Source organism: Phasianus colchicus, chromosome 37 (genome assembly GCF_987193195.1).
Source record: "Phasianus colchicus chromosome 37, bPhaCol1.hap1.1, whole genome shotgun sequence".
NCBI classification, from domain to species: Eukaryota; Metazoa; Chordata; class Aves; order Galliformes; family Phasianidae; genus Phasianus; species Phasianus colchicus.
The window spans coordinates 2,629,238-2,646,561 of NC_143472.1; the positions used below are offsets into that span (position 1 = coordinate 2,629,238).

The 17,324-nt window shown below is 64.2% G+C and overlaps 1 protein-coding gene across 3 annotated transcripts; it reads right to left on the minus strand.

The window, feature by feature from the left end:
• Window positions 1-142: 142 nt before the first annotated feature.
• SIPA1 (signal-induced proliferation-associated 1) lies at window positions 143-17,237 on the minus strand. Of its 3 annotated transcripts, XM_090129730.1 has the most exons (18): window positions 17,070-17,237; window positions 15,965-16,028; window positions 15,417-15,460; window positions 12,494-13,580; window positions 11,758-11,870; window positions 11,113-11,304; window positions 10,187-10,361; window positions 9,280-9,383; window positions 9,021-9,178; window positions 7,750-8,311; window positions 6,358-6,629; window positions 4,718-5,065; window positions 4,259-4,328; window positions 3,629-3,707; window positions 2,778-2,861; window positions 2,594-2,663; window positions 1,825-1,897; window positions 143-1,132 (listed from the first exon to the last, which is right to left on the minus strand). In XM_090129730.1, the coding sequence occupies exons 4-18, from the start codon at window positions 13,146-13,148 to the stop codon at window positions 956-958; spliced, it is 3,132 nt and encodes a 1,043-aa protein (XP_089985856.1). In that variant the 5' UTR covers window positions 13,149-13,580; window positions 15,417-15,460; window positions 15,965-16,028; window positions 17,070-17,237; the 3' UTR covers window positions 143-955. The 3 variants fall into 3 exon arrangements, with proteins under 3 accessions (XP_089985856.1, XP_089985853.1, XP_089985854.1); XM_090129727.1 differs by having other exon boundaries at window positions 996-1,897; XM_090129728.1 differs by lacking the exons at window positions 15,965-16,028; window positions 17,070-17,237 and having other exon boundaries at window positions 996-1,897; window positions 15,417-15,540.
• Window positions 17,238-17,324: the final 87 nt, after the last annotated feature.

Here is a 17,324-nt window from a genome sequence, read left to right on the forward strand (position 1 = left end):
GGCATTCTGAGCCCAAATCCTACCTCTGGACCCTGAAATCCCATTTTCTGACCCCAAATCCCACCTCTGGACCCTGAAATCCCATTTTCTGACCCCAAATCCCACACCTGGAGCCCCAAAATCGCTCATTCTGACCCCAAAATCCCTGAGGTGGCGGACGGTGCTTTATTGGAGGGGGGCACGAGTGTGAGTGTGCAACGGAGTGAGTGTGCAAAGGGGGTGCGAGTGCACCAGGAGGGGGCATGTGCAAGGAGGGAGTGTACAAGAAGGGGGGATGTGAGGTGCGAGTGTGCGAGAGCACATTAGATGTAAGTGTGCAAGAGCAGTGTGTGAGTGCATGAGGAGTGGGTGTGCAAGGGGGTGTGCAGTGTGGGGGTGAGTGTGCAAAGGGAGTTGGGCATGAGAACGCAAGGGTGAGCGTGCATCGGGTGTGGGCAGGGGGTGCGCACACGAGTGTGCAAGGATGAGCATAGAAGGGGGTGAGTGCACAAGACGTGTGGGAAGCGTGCGAGGATGAAAGCATAAGTGTGTAGGAGTGTGCAAGGGCAGCTGCACACATCGTGAGTGTGCATAAGACCACAAACGAGTGAGGAGCGTGGGTGTGCACAGCTGCACTGCACCCAGGCTGTAAGCGTGCAAGGGGAGGCGTGCATGGATGTGCACAAGAGCTGAACTGGTAGGTGGCACTAACGTGTGCCCACGTGTGCAAAACGTGTAGGATGTATGCGTGTGTGCACGGCAGTATGAGCGTGCAAGGGGGGTGGTGAGCACGAGCGGGCACAAGCGTGCACGAGTGTGAACGCACGAGTGTGCAAAGAGTGCACGATGGGGGCGAGCACGTCGGCGTGGATGAGTGCAAAGGGGGGGCAGCACACGAGGCACCGTTGCCTCGTGCCCCGTAACGGTGCGAGGCCCGGTGCACGAGCACTTGCACGCGGGCGTGTAAGGGCTCCTGTTAAGGCGGGGGGGTGCCCGGGGGCGTGTCGGGGGGGGAGGCGGGGGGGTCCTCGTGCAGCAGTTGTGTGACACGGCGCAGGCGTGCGGCCGCGTCCTCGTGCTCACGCTGCAGCCGCCGGTTGCTGCGCCGCAGGGTCCGCAGCTCCGCCCGCAGCCGCGCCTTCGCCTCCTGCTCCTGTGGGGACGCCGCCGTGCCCCATAGCGCCCCCTAGCGTGCCCCATAGCGCGCCATAGCGTGCCCCATAGCGCCGTGTACCCCATAGCGCCCCATAGCGTGCCCCATAGCATCCCATAGCGTGCCCCATAGCATCCCATAGCGTGCCCCATAGCACCCCATAGAGCCTCCTAGTGTGCCTCATAGAGTCCCCTAGTGTGCCCCATAGAGCCCCATTTTGTGCCCCATAGAGCCCCATAGTGTGCCTGACAGCGTGCTCCATAGTGCCCCACATCACCCCATAGAGCCCCATAGCGTGCCCCATAGCATCCCATAGTGTGCCCCATAGCATGCCCCATAGCACCCCATAGAGCCCCCTAGTGTGCCTCATAGAGTCCCCTAGTGTACCCCATAGACCGCCCCATAGAGCCCCCTAGCATGCCCCATAGTGCCCCATAGCGTGCCCCATAGCGCCCCACACTGTGCCCTATAGCGCCCCATTTTGTGCCCCATAGAGCCCCATAGTGTGCCTGACAGCATGCTCCATAGTGCCCCACAGCACCCCATAGAGGCCCATAGTGTGCCCCACAGCGCCCCATAGCACCCCACAGCACCCCATATTGCCCCATAGTGTGCCCCACAGCTCCCATACCGCCCCACAGCTCCCACAGCGCCCCACAGCTCCGCCCCACAGCGCCCCCCGCAGGCCGCACCTCCTGCAGTTCCCCCCTCAGCCGTTTCAGCATCACCTCCAGCTGCGACACTTTTTCCGACAGCGTCCGGGGTCTTTTTTTTGGGGAAGGGGGCTTTGAGACCCCCCCCTTTTGCCCACAGACCCCCCCAAGGCCCCCATAACCCCCCATAACCCCCCAGACCTTCACAGACCCCCATCTCTGCCCCTTCCCCCCCCACCCCCCAGGATCCCCACAAGACCCCCCCCCACACCTTTCCAAGAACCCCCTGTACCCCCCCATGCCCACCCCCCAGGACCCCCAAACCCCCTAAAGGACCCCTCCAAGGACCCCTAAACCCCCACACCCCCTAAAACCCCCCCCATACCTCCACGAACCCCCCCAGATCCCCCCCAGCACCCCCTATATCCCCCATATCCCATAAGAACCCCCCAAGACCCCCCCCGCCCTTCCAAGAACCCCCTATAGCCCCCCATGCCCCCACAGGCCCCACCAGGACTCCCCCCACATCCCCCCCCCACACCCCCAGGACCCCCCCCCAGGACCCCTTATATCCCCCACACCCCCTAAAAGACCCCCCCAGACCCCTTACCCCCCTCCAAGGACCCCCTAACCCCCCCCCACCCCCCAAGACACACTCAGGACCCCCCCCCATACCTCCAAGAACCCCCCCAGATTCCCCCCAAGACCCCCTATACCCCATAAGACCCCCCCCAGACCCCCCTATACCCCCCCAGGACCCCCCCATGCTCCAATGACCCCCCCCCCAGCCCACCCCCCCCCTCCATACTCATCCTCAGCCCCCGAAGTGCTCAGCGCCGGGGGGGCTGTGGGGCCGAGGGGGTCCCGAAGCTGCTGCCCTATTTGTGAATGGAGCAGAAGGGGGGGGGAGGGGGGGGGTGAGACCCCCACCCATGGGACCCCCCTCCCCCCCCCCGCCTCAAGGACCCCCCCGGGACCCCCCCCCTTCTCACCCTCCCGTGCCAACGCCTCCAGAACTCCGCTGCAGGCGGCCGCCACGCGGGAGATGGAATCCCACTCCTCATCCTCCGGGGGGGCTGGGGGGGCATCCCATAATGAGACCCCGTGGGGACACACAGCCCCATAGGGACTCACAGCCCCATAGGGACACGCAGCCCCATAGGGACGGCCCTATAGGGACACGCAGCCCCATAGGAACAGCCCTATAGGGACACACAGCCCTATAGGGACACACAGCCCCATAGGCACAGCCCTATAGGGACACACAGCCCTATAGGGACACACAGCCCCATAGGGACACACAGCCCCATAGGGACACAAAGCCCCAAAGTTACAACCCCATAGGGACAGCCCTATAGGGACACACAGCCCTATAGGGACAGCCCCATAGGGACACACAGCCCCATAGGGACAGCCCCATAGGGACACGCAGCCCCATAGGAACAGCCCTATAGGGACACGCAGCCCTATAAGGACACACAGCCCCATAGGCACAGCCCTATAGGGACACACAGCCCTATAGGGACAGCCCCATAGGGACACACAGCCCTATAAGGACACGCAGCCCTATAAGGACACACAGCCCCATAGGGAGACCCACTCACACTGGGGTCACTTTGGGGTCACACTGGAGTCACTATGGGGTCACCATGAGGTGACTTTGGGGTCATTATGGGGTCACTTTGGGGACATGTTGGGGTCACACTGGGGTCATGGGGTCACCATGGGGTCACACTGGGGTCACTGTGGGATCACTAGGGGTCATGCGGTCACTTTGAGGTCACGGTGGGGTCACACTGGGGTCACTTTGGGGTCATTATAGGGACACACTGGGGTCACTGACCTTTGCCTGGTGAATGCCTCAGTGGGGCTTCCGGGGGGGCTCCGTCCTCGGGGGGGGGCAAAGGGCACCTAGGGTCACCCTGTAAGTGGGGGGGGGGACATAGGGGTGACATGGGGACGTTGGGGGGGTGGATATAGGGGCAGAATGGGGCATTGGAGGATATAGGGTCATCGGGGGGGGACGTGGGGACACAGAATAGGGGGGTATAGGGACGGGGGGGGACACGGGGGGGGCTGTAGGGACACAGAATGGGGGATTGGAGGATATAGGGCCATTGGGGGGGGACACGGGGACACAGAATAGGGGGGTATGGGGATGGGGGGGGCTGTAGGGACACAGAATGGGGGATTGGAGGATATAGGGTCATCGGGGGGGGACATGGGGACACAGAATAGGGGGGTATAGGGACAGGGGGGGGATGGGGGGGGCTGTAGGGACACAGAATGGGGGATTGGAGGATACAGGGTCACTGGGGGGGGACATGGGGGTATCTGGGGATATTGGGAGGGGGGCACGTGGGGGAGGTGGGGGGGGGACAAGGGGATACAGGGGGTGTCACATAGGGGGGATATGGGGACGTGGGGGGGGTTACATGAGGGATATGGGGGGATATGGGGGGGGGACACTCACCATGTCCCCGTGGGGGGGGGGGCTGTGGTGGGGCAGCAGGAGGTCGGGTGTGGGGTCAGCCAGGGGGGGCCTGTGGGGGGGGGGAGGAATTTTATATTGGGGGGATTTACTGGGGGGGGGTGGGGTTTATATGGGGGGGCCATACGAGGAGGGGGGGGCAAGGGGCTAAGAGGGGGGTCCCAGAGTGTTTATATAGGGGGGTGAGGGGGAAGGAAAACAGGGGGGAGGGGGGAGTCTGAGGGGGGGGCAGAAGCTATGGGGGGAGTGATATTGGGGGGGGGTCCCACAGATTTAACAGGGGGGGCTATAAGGAGTAATTGGGGGGGGGGGATAGGGGGTGAAGGGGTTATAAGGGGGGGCTATGGGGGGGCAATAAGGGGTGGGGGCTATAATGGGGGGGCTATAGGGGGGCAATAAGGGGTGGGGGGGTTTATGGGGGGAGGGTGGGGGGCAACTCACCCCGGGGGGGGGCTCTGCTGGCGGGGGGGGCTGTGCGTGTGGGGGGGGCTGTGTGTGTGTGAGGGGCTCACTGTGGGTGGGGGGCTGTGTGCGTGGGGGGGGCTGTGTGCGGGGGGGCTCTCAGGCAGCTCTAAGGAGCGCAGCAGCCGCAGGGTGTCGGGGCGCAGCCCCCCCCCACCGCCCCCCCCGGGCTGAGCCGCCCCCCCCGCCCCCCCCCGCCGCTCTGCTGCCCCATCGCTGTCGCCGTCGCTGTCGCTGCTGCTGTCCCCGATGTCCCCCCCTCCCTCGGAGCCCCCCCCTCCGGCCCGGCCCTGCTCCAGGGAACGGGCGTACAGCTCCGAGAAGCTCCTGGGGGGGGGGAAACACATATGGGGGGGTCACTGCCGTGTGTCCCCCCCCCCATGTCCGCACATCACCTCCACATCCCCCACCAGTATCCCCACAGCCCCCCAAATGTCCCCATATCACCTCCGTGCCCCCCCCATGCCAGCTCTATACCCCCCCAATGTCCCCACACCCCCCATGTCCCCATATCCCCCCACGTCCCACTCCAGAATCCCCAAATCACCCCCCACCCCCCCATATCACCCCACATCCTCTTCGTATCACCCCCGTCTCCCCCATGTCATCCCACACCCACCCCCAATCCCCCCCATGCCATCCCACATCCCCCCACATCACCCCTGCCCCCCCCATATCACCCCATCCCCCCCACATCCCCCTATATCATCCCCGTCCCCCCCAAATCACCCCACACCCCCCCCATATCACTCCCATTCTGCCCACATCCCCCCATCCCACCCCCACACCCCCCATATCACCCCCCATCCACCCCCATCCCATCCCCACATCCCCCCATATCATCCCCGTCCCTCCCCATGTCACCCCACACCCCCCATATCACCCCCATCCCACCCCATATCACCCCCATCCCACCCCCATCCCACCCCCACACCCCCCCATATCACCCCCCATCCCACCCCCATCCCCCCATATCACCCCCATCCCACCCCCACACCCCCCCATATCCCTGTCCCTCCCCATGTCACCCCACACCCCCCATATCACCCCCATTCCACCCCATATCCCCCCATCCCACCCCCATCCCCCCATATCACCCCCATCCCACCCCACACCCCCCCATATCACCCCCATTCCACCCCATATCCCCCCATCCCACCCCACACCCCCCCATATCACCCCCATTCCACCCCACACCCCCCATATCACCCCCATTCCACCCCATATCTCCCCATCCCACCCACACCCCCCCATATCACCCCCATCCCACCCCACACCCCCCCATATCACCCCCATTCCACCCCATATCCCCCCATCCCACCCACATCCCCCCATATCCCCCCATCCCACCCACATCCCCCCATATCACCCCCATCCCACCCCACACCCCCCCATATCACCCCCATTCCACCCCACACCCCCATCCCACCCACACCCCCCCATATCACCCCCATCCCACCCACATCCCCCCATATCACCCCCATCCCACCCCCACACCCCCCCATATCCCCCCATATTACCCCACACCCCCCCATACCACTCCACACCCCCACATCCTCCCCACACCCCCCATCCCACCCCCCAACCCCCATAACCCCTCACCCCCCCCCGACCCCCACCTCCGAGGCCTCCCATCTCGGTCAGGGGGCAGAATGGTGAGGGCGGCTTTGGGTCCCCTCAGCAGCGCCCGCAGCTGCCGCGTGCTGATTTTGGGGAGGGGGCTGTGAGCCACCCGCAGCACTCGAGCCCCCCGCCGCAGCCCGGCCACCTCGGCGAAGGAGAAGCGCTGCACCGCCGTCACCACGCCGTCGCCGGAGATCCGGAAGCCCAGGCGGCCGCCGGCACCGCGGGGCAGCGACAGCTCCAGGACCTCACAGCCACGGGTCACTGCCTGCGGGATCCACGCAGAGCCCATGGGGAACCCAAAAGGAACACGATGGGGAACCCAAAAGGAACCCAATGGGGAACCCAAAAGGAACACAATGGGGAACCCAAAAGGAACCCAATGGGGAACCCAAAAGGAACCCAATGGGGAACCCAACATGGAGCAGCAACAGCTCCAGGACCTCACAGCCACGGGTCACTGCCTGCGGGATCCACGCAGAGCCCATGGGGAACCCAAAAGGAACACGATGGGGAACCCAAAAGGAACCCAATGGGGAACCCAAAAGGAACACAATGGGGAACCCAAAAGGAACCCAATGGGGAACCCAAAAGGAACCCAATGGGGAACCCAACATGGAGCAGCAACAGCTCCAGGACCTCACAGCCACGGGTCACTGCCTGCGGGATCCACGCAGAGCCCATGGGGAACCACACAGAACCAATGGGGAACCCAAAAGGAACCCAATGGGGAACCAACCCAGAACCAATGGGGAACCCAACATGGAACCCAATGTGGAGCAGCGACAGCTCCAGAACCTCACCTGCCTGTGGGGGAACCCACACAGAACCAATGGGAAACCCAATATGGAACCCAATGGGGAACTGACACAGAACCCAATGGGGAAACCAATAGGAGCCCAAAGGGGAACCCAACATGGAACCCAGCATGGAGGACCCGATGGGGAACCCACACAGAACCAATGGGGAACCGACACAGAACCAATGGGGAACCCAATATGGAACCCAGTGGGGAACCAAGACAGAACCCAATGGGGAACCCAACATGGAACTCAATGGAAAACCAACACAGAACCCAGGAACCCAACACAGAACCCAATAGGGAGAACCCAACACAGAACTCAGGAACCCAACACAGAACCCAGGAACCCAACACAGAACCCAACACGGAACCCAATAGGGAGAACCCAACACAGAACTCAGGAACCCAACACAGAACCCAACACAGAACCCAGAAACCCAACATGGAACCCAACACGGAACCCAACACAGAAAACCCAACACGGAACCCAACGTGGAGCACCCAACACAGAACCCAGTGCGGAACCCACCCCCCACAACCCCCCAGCCCCATCGCCCCCCTCCCTTCGCCCCCTCCCCACACCCACCTGCAGCCTGGCCACCACCTGCTCGGCCTCTCCATGGGGCAGCCTCAGCCCCACGCTCTCCCCCGCCCCATAGAAGATCTCGACTCCTCCATCCACGTAGGCCCAGCCCAGGACGTCCCTGCACGCAGCGCTCAGCAGCACCCGCCCCTCCTGGGGGGTCACCAGGACCACCCTCTCCGCCGCCACCCCCAACAAACACGCCGTCTCCTCTCCCCCCTCCCCCCCGACCCACGCCTTCGCCCCCCACACCAACGCCCCCCCGACCACCGCGTCGCCCCCCGCGGTGACCCCCGCCCTCCGGCGGACCCCCAGGACCGGGAGGCCGCGGGTGGGGGCTGCGGGGGGGGGTCCGTTGGCATGGGAGCGGGCGAGTTCGCGGAGGTACTGGTGGCGGGTGCGGGCGGCCATGGCCCCCAGGCGGCCCCCCCGGGAGGCGGCGTTTTCACCGTTGATGGCTTTGGCCAAAAGGAAATGGCGGAGTTGGGGGCCTCGGGGGAAGCGCTGCCCCACGGCGATGGGGGGGCCGAAGGGGGGGGTGTCGTCCGAGCGGGTCACTGCCACGCTGTTGGGGGGGGGGGTAGGGGGTAAGTGGGGGAGTGGGGTGAGGTGGAGCCACCCCGATGGGGACAGCCCACAGGGACACCCCAGCCCCACAGTGACACCCCTGCCCCATAGGAACGCCCCATACAGACAACCCATAGGGACACCCCAGCCCCACACAGACACTGTAGCCCCATAGGACGCTCCCTAGAAACACCCCAGCCCCATAACGACACCACACACAGACGCCTCAGCCCCACAGAGACACCCCACAGGGACACTCCAGCCCAAAGGGGACACCCCAATCCCACAGGGACCCCCCAGCCCCACATGGACATCCTGGACTCACAAGGAGGCACCCCAACTCCACATTGACACCCCAGCCCCATAAGGACACCCCACAGGGACCCTCCAGCCCCACAGGGACATTATATAGGGATCCCCCAGCCCCACACAGACACTGCACAGAGACACCCCAACCCCACGTTAACACCCTATAGAGACAACCCAGCCCCACAGGAACACCACAAAGAGACACCCTGGCTCTACAGGGACCCCCAGCCCCACAGGGACACCACAAAGAGACACCCTGGCCCTACAGGGACCCCCACCCCCACATGGACACCCCACAGGGACATCCCAACCCCACACCAACAGCCCACAGAGACACCCCATCCCCACATTGCCACCCCATAGAGACAACCCACTCCCATCCTCCTCCCACCCCCCACCTGTAGGACGTGTGGGGCGTGCAGGGCTGGTGCACTCGCACGACGATGAAGACGTGCTGGAAGTGGGAGCGGATGGCGCGGGGGGAGAAGGGCAGCGCCCCAGGCTCCTGGAAGACGATGGTGACGATGTCGTTCCCGATGTGCCGCTTCCGCAGGAGCTGCCGTGGGGAACAACGGGGTGGGGGGGGGTTATATGGGGTGGGTTTGGAACCCCATAGATGTGCCCGACCCCCCCGGACGCAGCCTGAGCCCCACGGACCTGCTGGGGGTTGGTGGGGGTGAAGGGCAGCATGGTGCTGACGTGGAACATCACCTCGTAGCCGTGGTACGTGGTGTAGAGCGAATGCGTCCCCGTCGAGTCGGCTGTGGGGCACGGCCGTCCTCATGGCCCCATAGCCGCACATCCTCCACCCCATAGCCCATATTCCCCACCCCATAACAACCCCCAACCCCCCATAACCTCCCATCCCCACCCACACCATCACCCCCCCATGCCCCTTCACCCCCATCCCCCCCATTCTCCCCCCATCACCTCCCATCCCCCAACCCACCCCATTGTCTCCCCCACCCCTATAACCCCTCACCCCCCACCCATAACCCCTCACATCCCATCACCCCCTCAAGCCCCTTCACTCCCAAACCCCCCCAGCCCATTCTGCCCCCCCCCCCCCCCATTCTTTCCCCCATCCCCATCACCATAACCCCTCACCCCCCCATGCCCCCTCACCCCCCATCCCTGCCCACTTCACCCCCCTCTCCCACCACCCCCATAACCCCTCACGCCCCATTGCTTCCCACCCCATCACTCCCCCCATGCCCCCCCCACTCCCCCCACCCCATCACCCCCCCATGCCCCCCATTCCCTCCTCCACCCCCATAACCCCTCAGCCCCCACCTCCCCCATTCCCTCCCCAACCCCACAACCCCTCAGCTCCCACCTCCCCCATTCCCTCCCCCACCCCCATAACCCCCCACCCTCATCCCCCCAATTCCCTCCCCCACCCCCAGAACCCCTCAGCCCCCACGCCCCCAATTTCCCCCCGACCCCATAACCCCTCCCCCCCACACCCCCCATTCCCTCCCCCACCCCCATAACCCTTCACCCCCCACCTCCCCCACTCCCTCCCCACCCCCATAACCCCTCACCCCCCGCGCCCCCCCCTCACTCTTGGTGTCCAGCTGTGCCCTGTAGTGCCGGAAGCCTCGCAGCCTCACGCGCGTGCCCAGCAGCGCCAGGAACTCGAGGAAGGGCGGCCCTGCACTCTCGTTGTTGTACATCTCCTCCTCCGAGCTCTGCCCCCCCCGGCAGTACAGCACCCCCACCTTGCGCTGCAGGCACACCTGCGGGCGTGCAAAACGGCCTCGTGCAAGGGCCTCGTGCAAGGAGCGGCCTCATGCGGGGAGCAGCCTTGTGTGAGGGGCGGCCTCACGTGGAGCGGCCTCATGCAACAGGCGGCCTCGTGCAACGGCCTCGTGCAAGGGGTGGTCTTGTGTAAGGTCCTTGTGAAAAGGGTAGCCTTGTGAGATAGCCTCGTATGAGTGACCTGGTGTGAGGGGAGGCCTTGTGCAAGGAATGGACTTGTGTAAGGCCCTTGTGCAAAGGACAGCCTCGTGTGATGACCCTGTTTGAGAAGCCTCGTGCAAGGGGTGGTCTTGTGCAACGGCACCTTTGTGTGAGGAGCAGCCTCGTGCAAGGGGCTGCCTTGTGTGAAGAGTGGCCTTGTGCAAGGTACTGCCTCGTGCAAAGGGTGACTTCATGTGAGGCCTGCTCCTGTGCATGGCCTTGCTCACATGTGAGGTTCGTCCTCGTGCAAGGTGTGTCCTCATGGAGCATTTGTTCTCGTGCAAGGTCTGCTCCTTGCACGATGCCTGCCTAAATGTAAGGCCTAACCTCGTGCAAAGCCTGCCCTCGTGCAAGGTTTGACCCTATGTGCAACCTGCCCTCGTGCAAGGCCCACCCTCGTGCAAGCCGCAGCCTCGTGCAAGACCTTTTCTTGCATAAGCCCTCTGTTCCAATGGAAACTCCACCCTCACGTAACGTCCCCTCGTGCAACCCCCCCCCCTCGTGCAACCCCCCCCCTCGTGCACTCACCCCTTGCTCATCCACCTTGAGCAGCGTGTCGGGCACGGCAGGGGAGGGGTCGGCCAAACGCAGCGCCTGCGCCCCCCCCCCGGGCAGCAGCAGCTCCAGGAGGCGCCGGGGGGGGACCCCGGCCCTGGATCCGGGGGGGCGGACGTGGGGGGGCAGAGCCTCCTCCAGCACTGAGCCACGCAGGGCACGCAGCTATGGGGGGGGAGGGCATAAAATGGGGGGGAGGCACACGGGGGGAAGGGTCTCAGAAGGGGGGAAGGGGGGCAAGAGAAGATGGGATTCCAGAAGGGGGGGAGGGGGTGTCACAAAATGGGGGAGGCACAAAAGTGGGAGGGGGCACCTTCTCATACATTGCCCCCCCAGACCCTCCTTTCCACGTATTGCCCCCCCCATACATTGCCCCCCCCCCACATTCCTCCCTCCACACATTGCCCCCCCCTACGTTCTCCCCTGACCTCCCACACACATTACCCCCCCTCAGCCCCCCGCCCCAATATTGCCCACCCCATCCCCCACCCCAAGCCCATACAACCCTTCCATACCCCCTGGGTCCCCCCCTCGCCACCTGCCCGGTCCTCACGATGACCCGATGCAGGACGTGCCCCCCCCATTTTTAACCCCCCCCCATTATTTCTTGCCCCCCACCTGCCCGGTCCTCACGATGACCCGATGCAGGACCCTCATCCCGCGCTCCTCACGCCGCACTGACACGGCCATGGGACCCCAGCGCTCGTCTTCCCCCAGGAAGTTCAGGTGCTCTAAATGGGGGGGGGAAGGGGGGGCACCAGGGGTCAGAGGTCACCGACGCCCCCCCCCCCCCTTCCCCCCCGCCCCCCACGGTGCCCCCATGACCTCACCATAAAATGTCACCATGGCCCCATACTGTGTCCCACCCCCCCCAGGACCCACACAGTGCCTCTCCCCCCCCCCCCCCCAATGTCCCCACGTCCCCCCCCCATACACAATGTGCCCCCCCCAACCCACACAATATCCCCAATGTCCCCACACAGTGTCCCCCCCCCCACATATAATGTCCCCACATCCCCCCCACCCATCCATTGTCCCCCCCCAACACTCCCCCTACACACAATGCCCCCCCCACACCCTTACAGTCCCCCCCCATACACTCAACGCCCCCCACACACCCCTACAGCCCCCCCCATACACACAATCCCCCCCCACACACCCCTCCATTCCTCCCCCATACACACAATTCCCCCCATACACACAATGCCCCCCCCACACCCCTACAGCCCCCCCATACACACAATGCCCCCCCCCCACTCCAACAGTCCCCCCCCCATACACACAATACCCCCCCACACCCCTACAGCCCCCCCATACACACAATGCCCCCCCCCACCCCTCTGCCCCCCCTCACCTTTCCCATAGAAGTACTTGCGGTAGAACCCGGCCCCCCCATCGCAGTGCTCGATGGCGTGGGGGGGTCTCTCCCCGGGGGGGGGCTCCTCCAGGACCGCCACCGCCGCATTGGGGACGTGGCCGAGGCCGGGGGGCTCATTCCAGGGGGGGGTCCCCAACCCCTCCTCCTTTTCCCCCCCCACCTCACATACGAAACGGGGGCAGCTCAGCACCAACGCGTCCCCAGCATCGGGTTGGGGTTGGGGGGGGGTCCGGAATTCGGGGGGGTCTCCCGTTTCGGGAGGAGGGTCCAAATGAGCGGCCGAAGCTCCCGAAGTGCCGGGGGGGTCCGGGGGGGTTTCGAAAGGATCGAATACGATGCTCTGAACGTCGTAATGGGCCACGAAATGGGGCCAGGGGGGGCGGGGAAAATCCTCGGGACCCCCACCCCCTGCCGCCCCCCCCCCTAAACCCAACAGCACCAAAGGGTCCCGGAAACGGCGGGGGCTGCCCGCCCCCCCCGGGGGGGTTTCCTCGTGGCTGTGGGTGCGAGCGCGGGGGGAGGGGGGGGTCCCCAAAGCGGCCTCACTGCTGCTGCGTTGGAGGGTTGTGGGGGGGCGGCTGTGGGAGGGACCCCCCCGCATTTTGCGAAGGAAGAGGTCGTCGGATTGCATGACCCCCCCCCCCCCCACCCTGGGGACGCCTCCCACTACAAAATTGTAATGAACCCCTTTGGGACCCCCCCCCCCCAAAATTACACTGAGCCCCTTGGAATCCCCACCCGCCAATCACACTGATCCTCTTTGGGACCCCCCCCCCCTCACACTGAACCCCCCCCCAATTAAACAGATCCTCTCCCCTCCCCCCGGGGGGGGCCTGTAAGGAAAGGATTCTCTTCGCTCTCTTTTATCAATGGAACCGTGGGAACCGCTCCTTCTCTTCGATTGGCTGAGAGCTCTCTCCCGCGCGGGCGGAGGCTCCGCCCCTTTTTCCCACGCCCCCCTCCCCTCGGGGCGGCCTCAATGAGGGGAACGCAGTGAATGGGGGGGGGGAGGGGGGAACGGGGGGGGGCTGCGGTCGCTGCTGTCCTTCGGGGGCGACGAAACCTGAGGGGAGGGGGGTCGGGGGGGTCCCTCGTGTCCCGACCTCCCCCCCCTCCCACAGTCACTGCTTTGGTCCCCAGTGCCACAAATTAGGGCTGCCCCCATCCCGACCCCCCCTCATTGATCCACCTCCAACCCCCCACCCATTTTATCGGGGGAAGGGGGGGGGGGGGGGGGCAGAGCCCCAAATCCGGGAGGGAAACCAACCGGGGGGTTCTCAGGGGTCGGGGAAAGGGGGGGGTATGGGGGGGGCTATGGAGCCAAGGAGGGGCTGCTTCTTGGGAGAGGGGGGGCCCTGTAGGGCTGGAGGGTCTCTGTGGGGCAGGTGGGGGGGGGCTATGGGGCCAGAGGGGCCCTATGGGGCCAGGGAGGGCCCTACGGGGTGAAGGCCCTACGGGGCTGGGGGTGGATGAGGGGTCAGAGGGGGGGGTCCTGTGGGGGTCAGAGAGGACTTATAGGGCTTGAGGAGGGGGGGTCCTTTTTGAGGAAGGGGTCTATGGGGTGAGGGAGGGCATTATGGGGCCGTTGGAGGACCTATGGGGTGGGGGAGGCCCTATGGGGCTGGGGGGGGGGGGAGTCACTATGGGGCCTGGGGGGGGGCGGGGCCTGGCTGACGCCGGCGGTTTCCGGGCAGACGGGAAGCGCTGCCCCCCCCCCATCCTGCAACGCACCACAAAGTGTGCACGGGAAAGGGGGGGGGTCCCGTGTGCCCCCTCCCCCCCCCCACTTCTAGACCCCCCCAAAGTTCGCTGCCGCCCTCGTGACCTTTCGTGACCTCACACATTCTGTGCCCCCCCCTCCATCTCTCACTTCCCCCCCCTCAGATCAACCTCCGCTTTCCCCCCCCAACTTCCGGCCCCACATCCGGACCCCCCCCCTTTCCTCGTGCAACCCCCCCCCCCATGCACCCCTGTGCAAACCCCCCGTGCAAAGCAAACCTTGTGCAACTCCCCCCCCCAATGCAACTCCCCCCCAAATGTGCCCTGGTGCAAAGCCCGCCGTGCAAAGCCCCACCGTGCAAAGCCCTTGTGCAAAACACACCGCAGGTTCCTCGTGCAAAGGACTTTGTGCAAACCCCCCGCGTGCACAAGTGAGACGTGCAACCCCAGTGCAACACACTCGTGCAACACCCGCGGTGCACAGACCTCGTGAAACACCCCCCTCCCCGTGCAAAACAACGCGGTGCAACACCAACGCACCATCCTCGAGCAAAGCAAGTCGTGCACAGCTCTCACGCAAAACACTTGTGCAAAACCGAGCTGTGCAGAGCTTTCCTCGTGCAAAATGCTCGTGCAAAGCCCGGCCGCGCCGTCTCCGTGCAAACACATTCTGCAACGCCATTGTGAGCTCCCCGTGCAAACAAACACCCGGCACTCGCTCCTCGTGCAAAACCCTCGTGCAAAGCCACCCCACACGTGGAAAATGCCCTTCAAAGCCCCCATGCACCCCCCTCCCCGCTGTCAACCGCGTGTGCAAAGCCCTCCTGATGCACAACCCTTCCTCGTGCAAAACTCTCGTGCAAAGCAACCTCCCCCCCCCCCCGTCCTCTTTTCCACACAGCCGCTTTTCACCCCATTTATTTTGGGGGGGGGGGCACAGATGGGGTCCCTATGGGAAGGTAAATGGGGGGGAACCTGTGGTGCAAGGGGGGGGTCCCACTTGTGCAAGGGGGGGCAGAGAGGGGTCCTTATGGGGGGGGGGATACGTGCAATGGGGGGGCAATGGTGCAAGGGCTGGGGTAATGGGGAGGGGGGGGACACAGAGGGGTCCCTACGTATGCGGAGGGGGAAACGTGGAGGGGGGGTCCCAATTGTGCAAGGGGGGGCACCAGCGTCCTACCTCAGCACCACGGGGCTTCCGCAGCACTCAGCTTTGGGGGGGTCCTATTTTTTTTTGGGGGGGGGGGGCAGCGCTCTGTCCCCACAGCAGCGTTACAAGTGAAGAGGCCGCACTTCCCCCCCCCCCTCCCCCACTTCTCTACCTCCCCCCCTCCCCCCCCCTCCTGCCCCGGTGCCCCCGCCCTTCCCCTTCCTTTCAGTGCCCCCCCCATTTCCCCCCCCCCCCGCCCCATATCCGGGACCCCCCCAGGACAGCACAGCGGCCCCACCCGGCGCGGAGGGTAAAAGATATGAAATAAAACTATCTTACCCCCCCTGCAGAGACCTTAGGACCCATAGGGACCCACAGGAGACGTGAGGACCCATGGGACCCATAGGAGACAAAGGGACCCACAGGCACCCATAGAGACCTATAGGAGACTTCGAGACTCATGGGGCCCATAGGGGCCTACAGGAGACATAGGGACCCACAGAAACCCATAGGGACCCATGGGACCCATAGGGACCCATAGGAGACAAAGGGACCTACAGACACCCATAGGGACCTACAGAGATCCATAGGAAATGTAGAGACTCATGAGGCCCATAGGGACGCACAGACACCCACAGGGACCTATAGGAGACATAGAGACTCACACAGATCTATAGAGACCCATAGGAGACATAGGGACCCATAGGGACCCATGGGACACAAAAGGACCCACAGACACCCACAGGGACCCATAGGAGACAAAGGGATCTATGAGAGACATAAAGACTTATAAGGACCCATAGGGATCCACAGGACCCATAGGGACCTATAGCAGACATAGGGACTCACAGAGATCTACAGAGACCCATAGGAGACGTAGGGACCCACAGGGACCCATATGGACCCATAGGAGATATAGGGACCCACAGAGACCTATAGGAGACAAAAGGACCCACAGACACCCGCAGGGACCCATAGGAGACATAGGGACCTATGGGAGACATAGGGACCCATAAGGGCCCATAGGGGCCCACAGGAAACATAAGGACCCATGGGACCCATAGGGACCTATAGGAGACAAAGGGACCCACAGACACCGATAGGGACCTACAAGGACCTATAGAGATCTGCAGGAAACTTAGCCGTTCATAGGACCCATACGGGCCTACGGCAGGCATAGGGACTCATAGACACCCATAGGGACCTATAGGGATTTATAGGGACCTATAGAGATCTGTAGAAAACATAGAGACTCGTAGGAGCCATAGAAACCTATGGAAGATGTAAGGACCCATGTAAACAGACCCATAGGAACCCATAGGAGACACACAGATCCACAAAGCTCCATTAAAACATAAAGAAAGACACAGGGACCCATAGGGAACTACAGAAATCTATAGGAGACACAGGGATCCTGGGGACCCATAGGAACCCATCGGAGACAAAGGGACCCATATAGGGCAGATGGGGCCATATAGGGCAGTTAGGGGCCCATATAGGGCAGATGGGGCCATATAGGGCAGTTAGGGGGCCCACATAGGGCACCTAGGGGCCCATATGGAACACTTAGGGAGCCCATGGAGCTGCTTTAGGGCCGAGGGAATCCCTCAGGGCGCACTCCCTCATCCCAAACCCCCTCAGAACCACCACGAGGGGCTGCCCCTCCGCATTCCTCCCACTCACCGCTACGGGGCGAAGTGGAGCACGGGGAATGGATCCCTCTACCACCACGGGGCGGCTATGGGGCGGCTATGGGGCGGCTATGGGGCAGCCGCGCACCGCGCGCCGGGCCCAGGCTCAGCTCTCCACAGCGAAGGGCGTGGCCGCGCCGCCTTCCCGCCCTCCGCGCTCTCAGCCAATCAGCGCCCGCCTCCCTTCGCGCCCGACGCCGCCGCCACGAGCACGGCCGTTAGCCCCGCCCCCGCCCTCCCGGCACGC

Coding starts and splice junctions, on each gene's coding strand:
- SIPA1 (XM_090129727.1), bottom strand. CDS start 13,148: ATGCAATCCGACGACCTCTTCCTTCGCAAAATGCGGGGGGGTCCCTCC. Junction 9,179..9,279: donor CCCCCACCAACCCCCAGCAG/GTCCGTGGGGCT, acceptor TCCCCACGGCAG/CTCCTGCGGAAGCGGCACAT. Junction 2,862..3,628: donor GAGGCATTCACCAGGCAAAG/GTCAGTGACCCC, acceptor ATGCCCCCCCAG/CCCCCCCGGAGGATGAGGAG.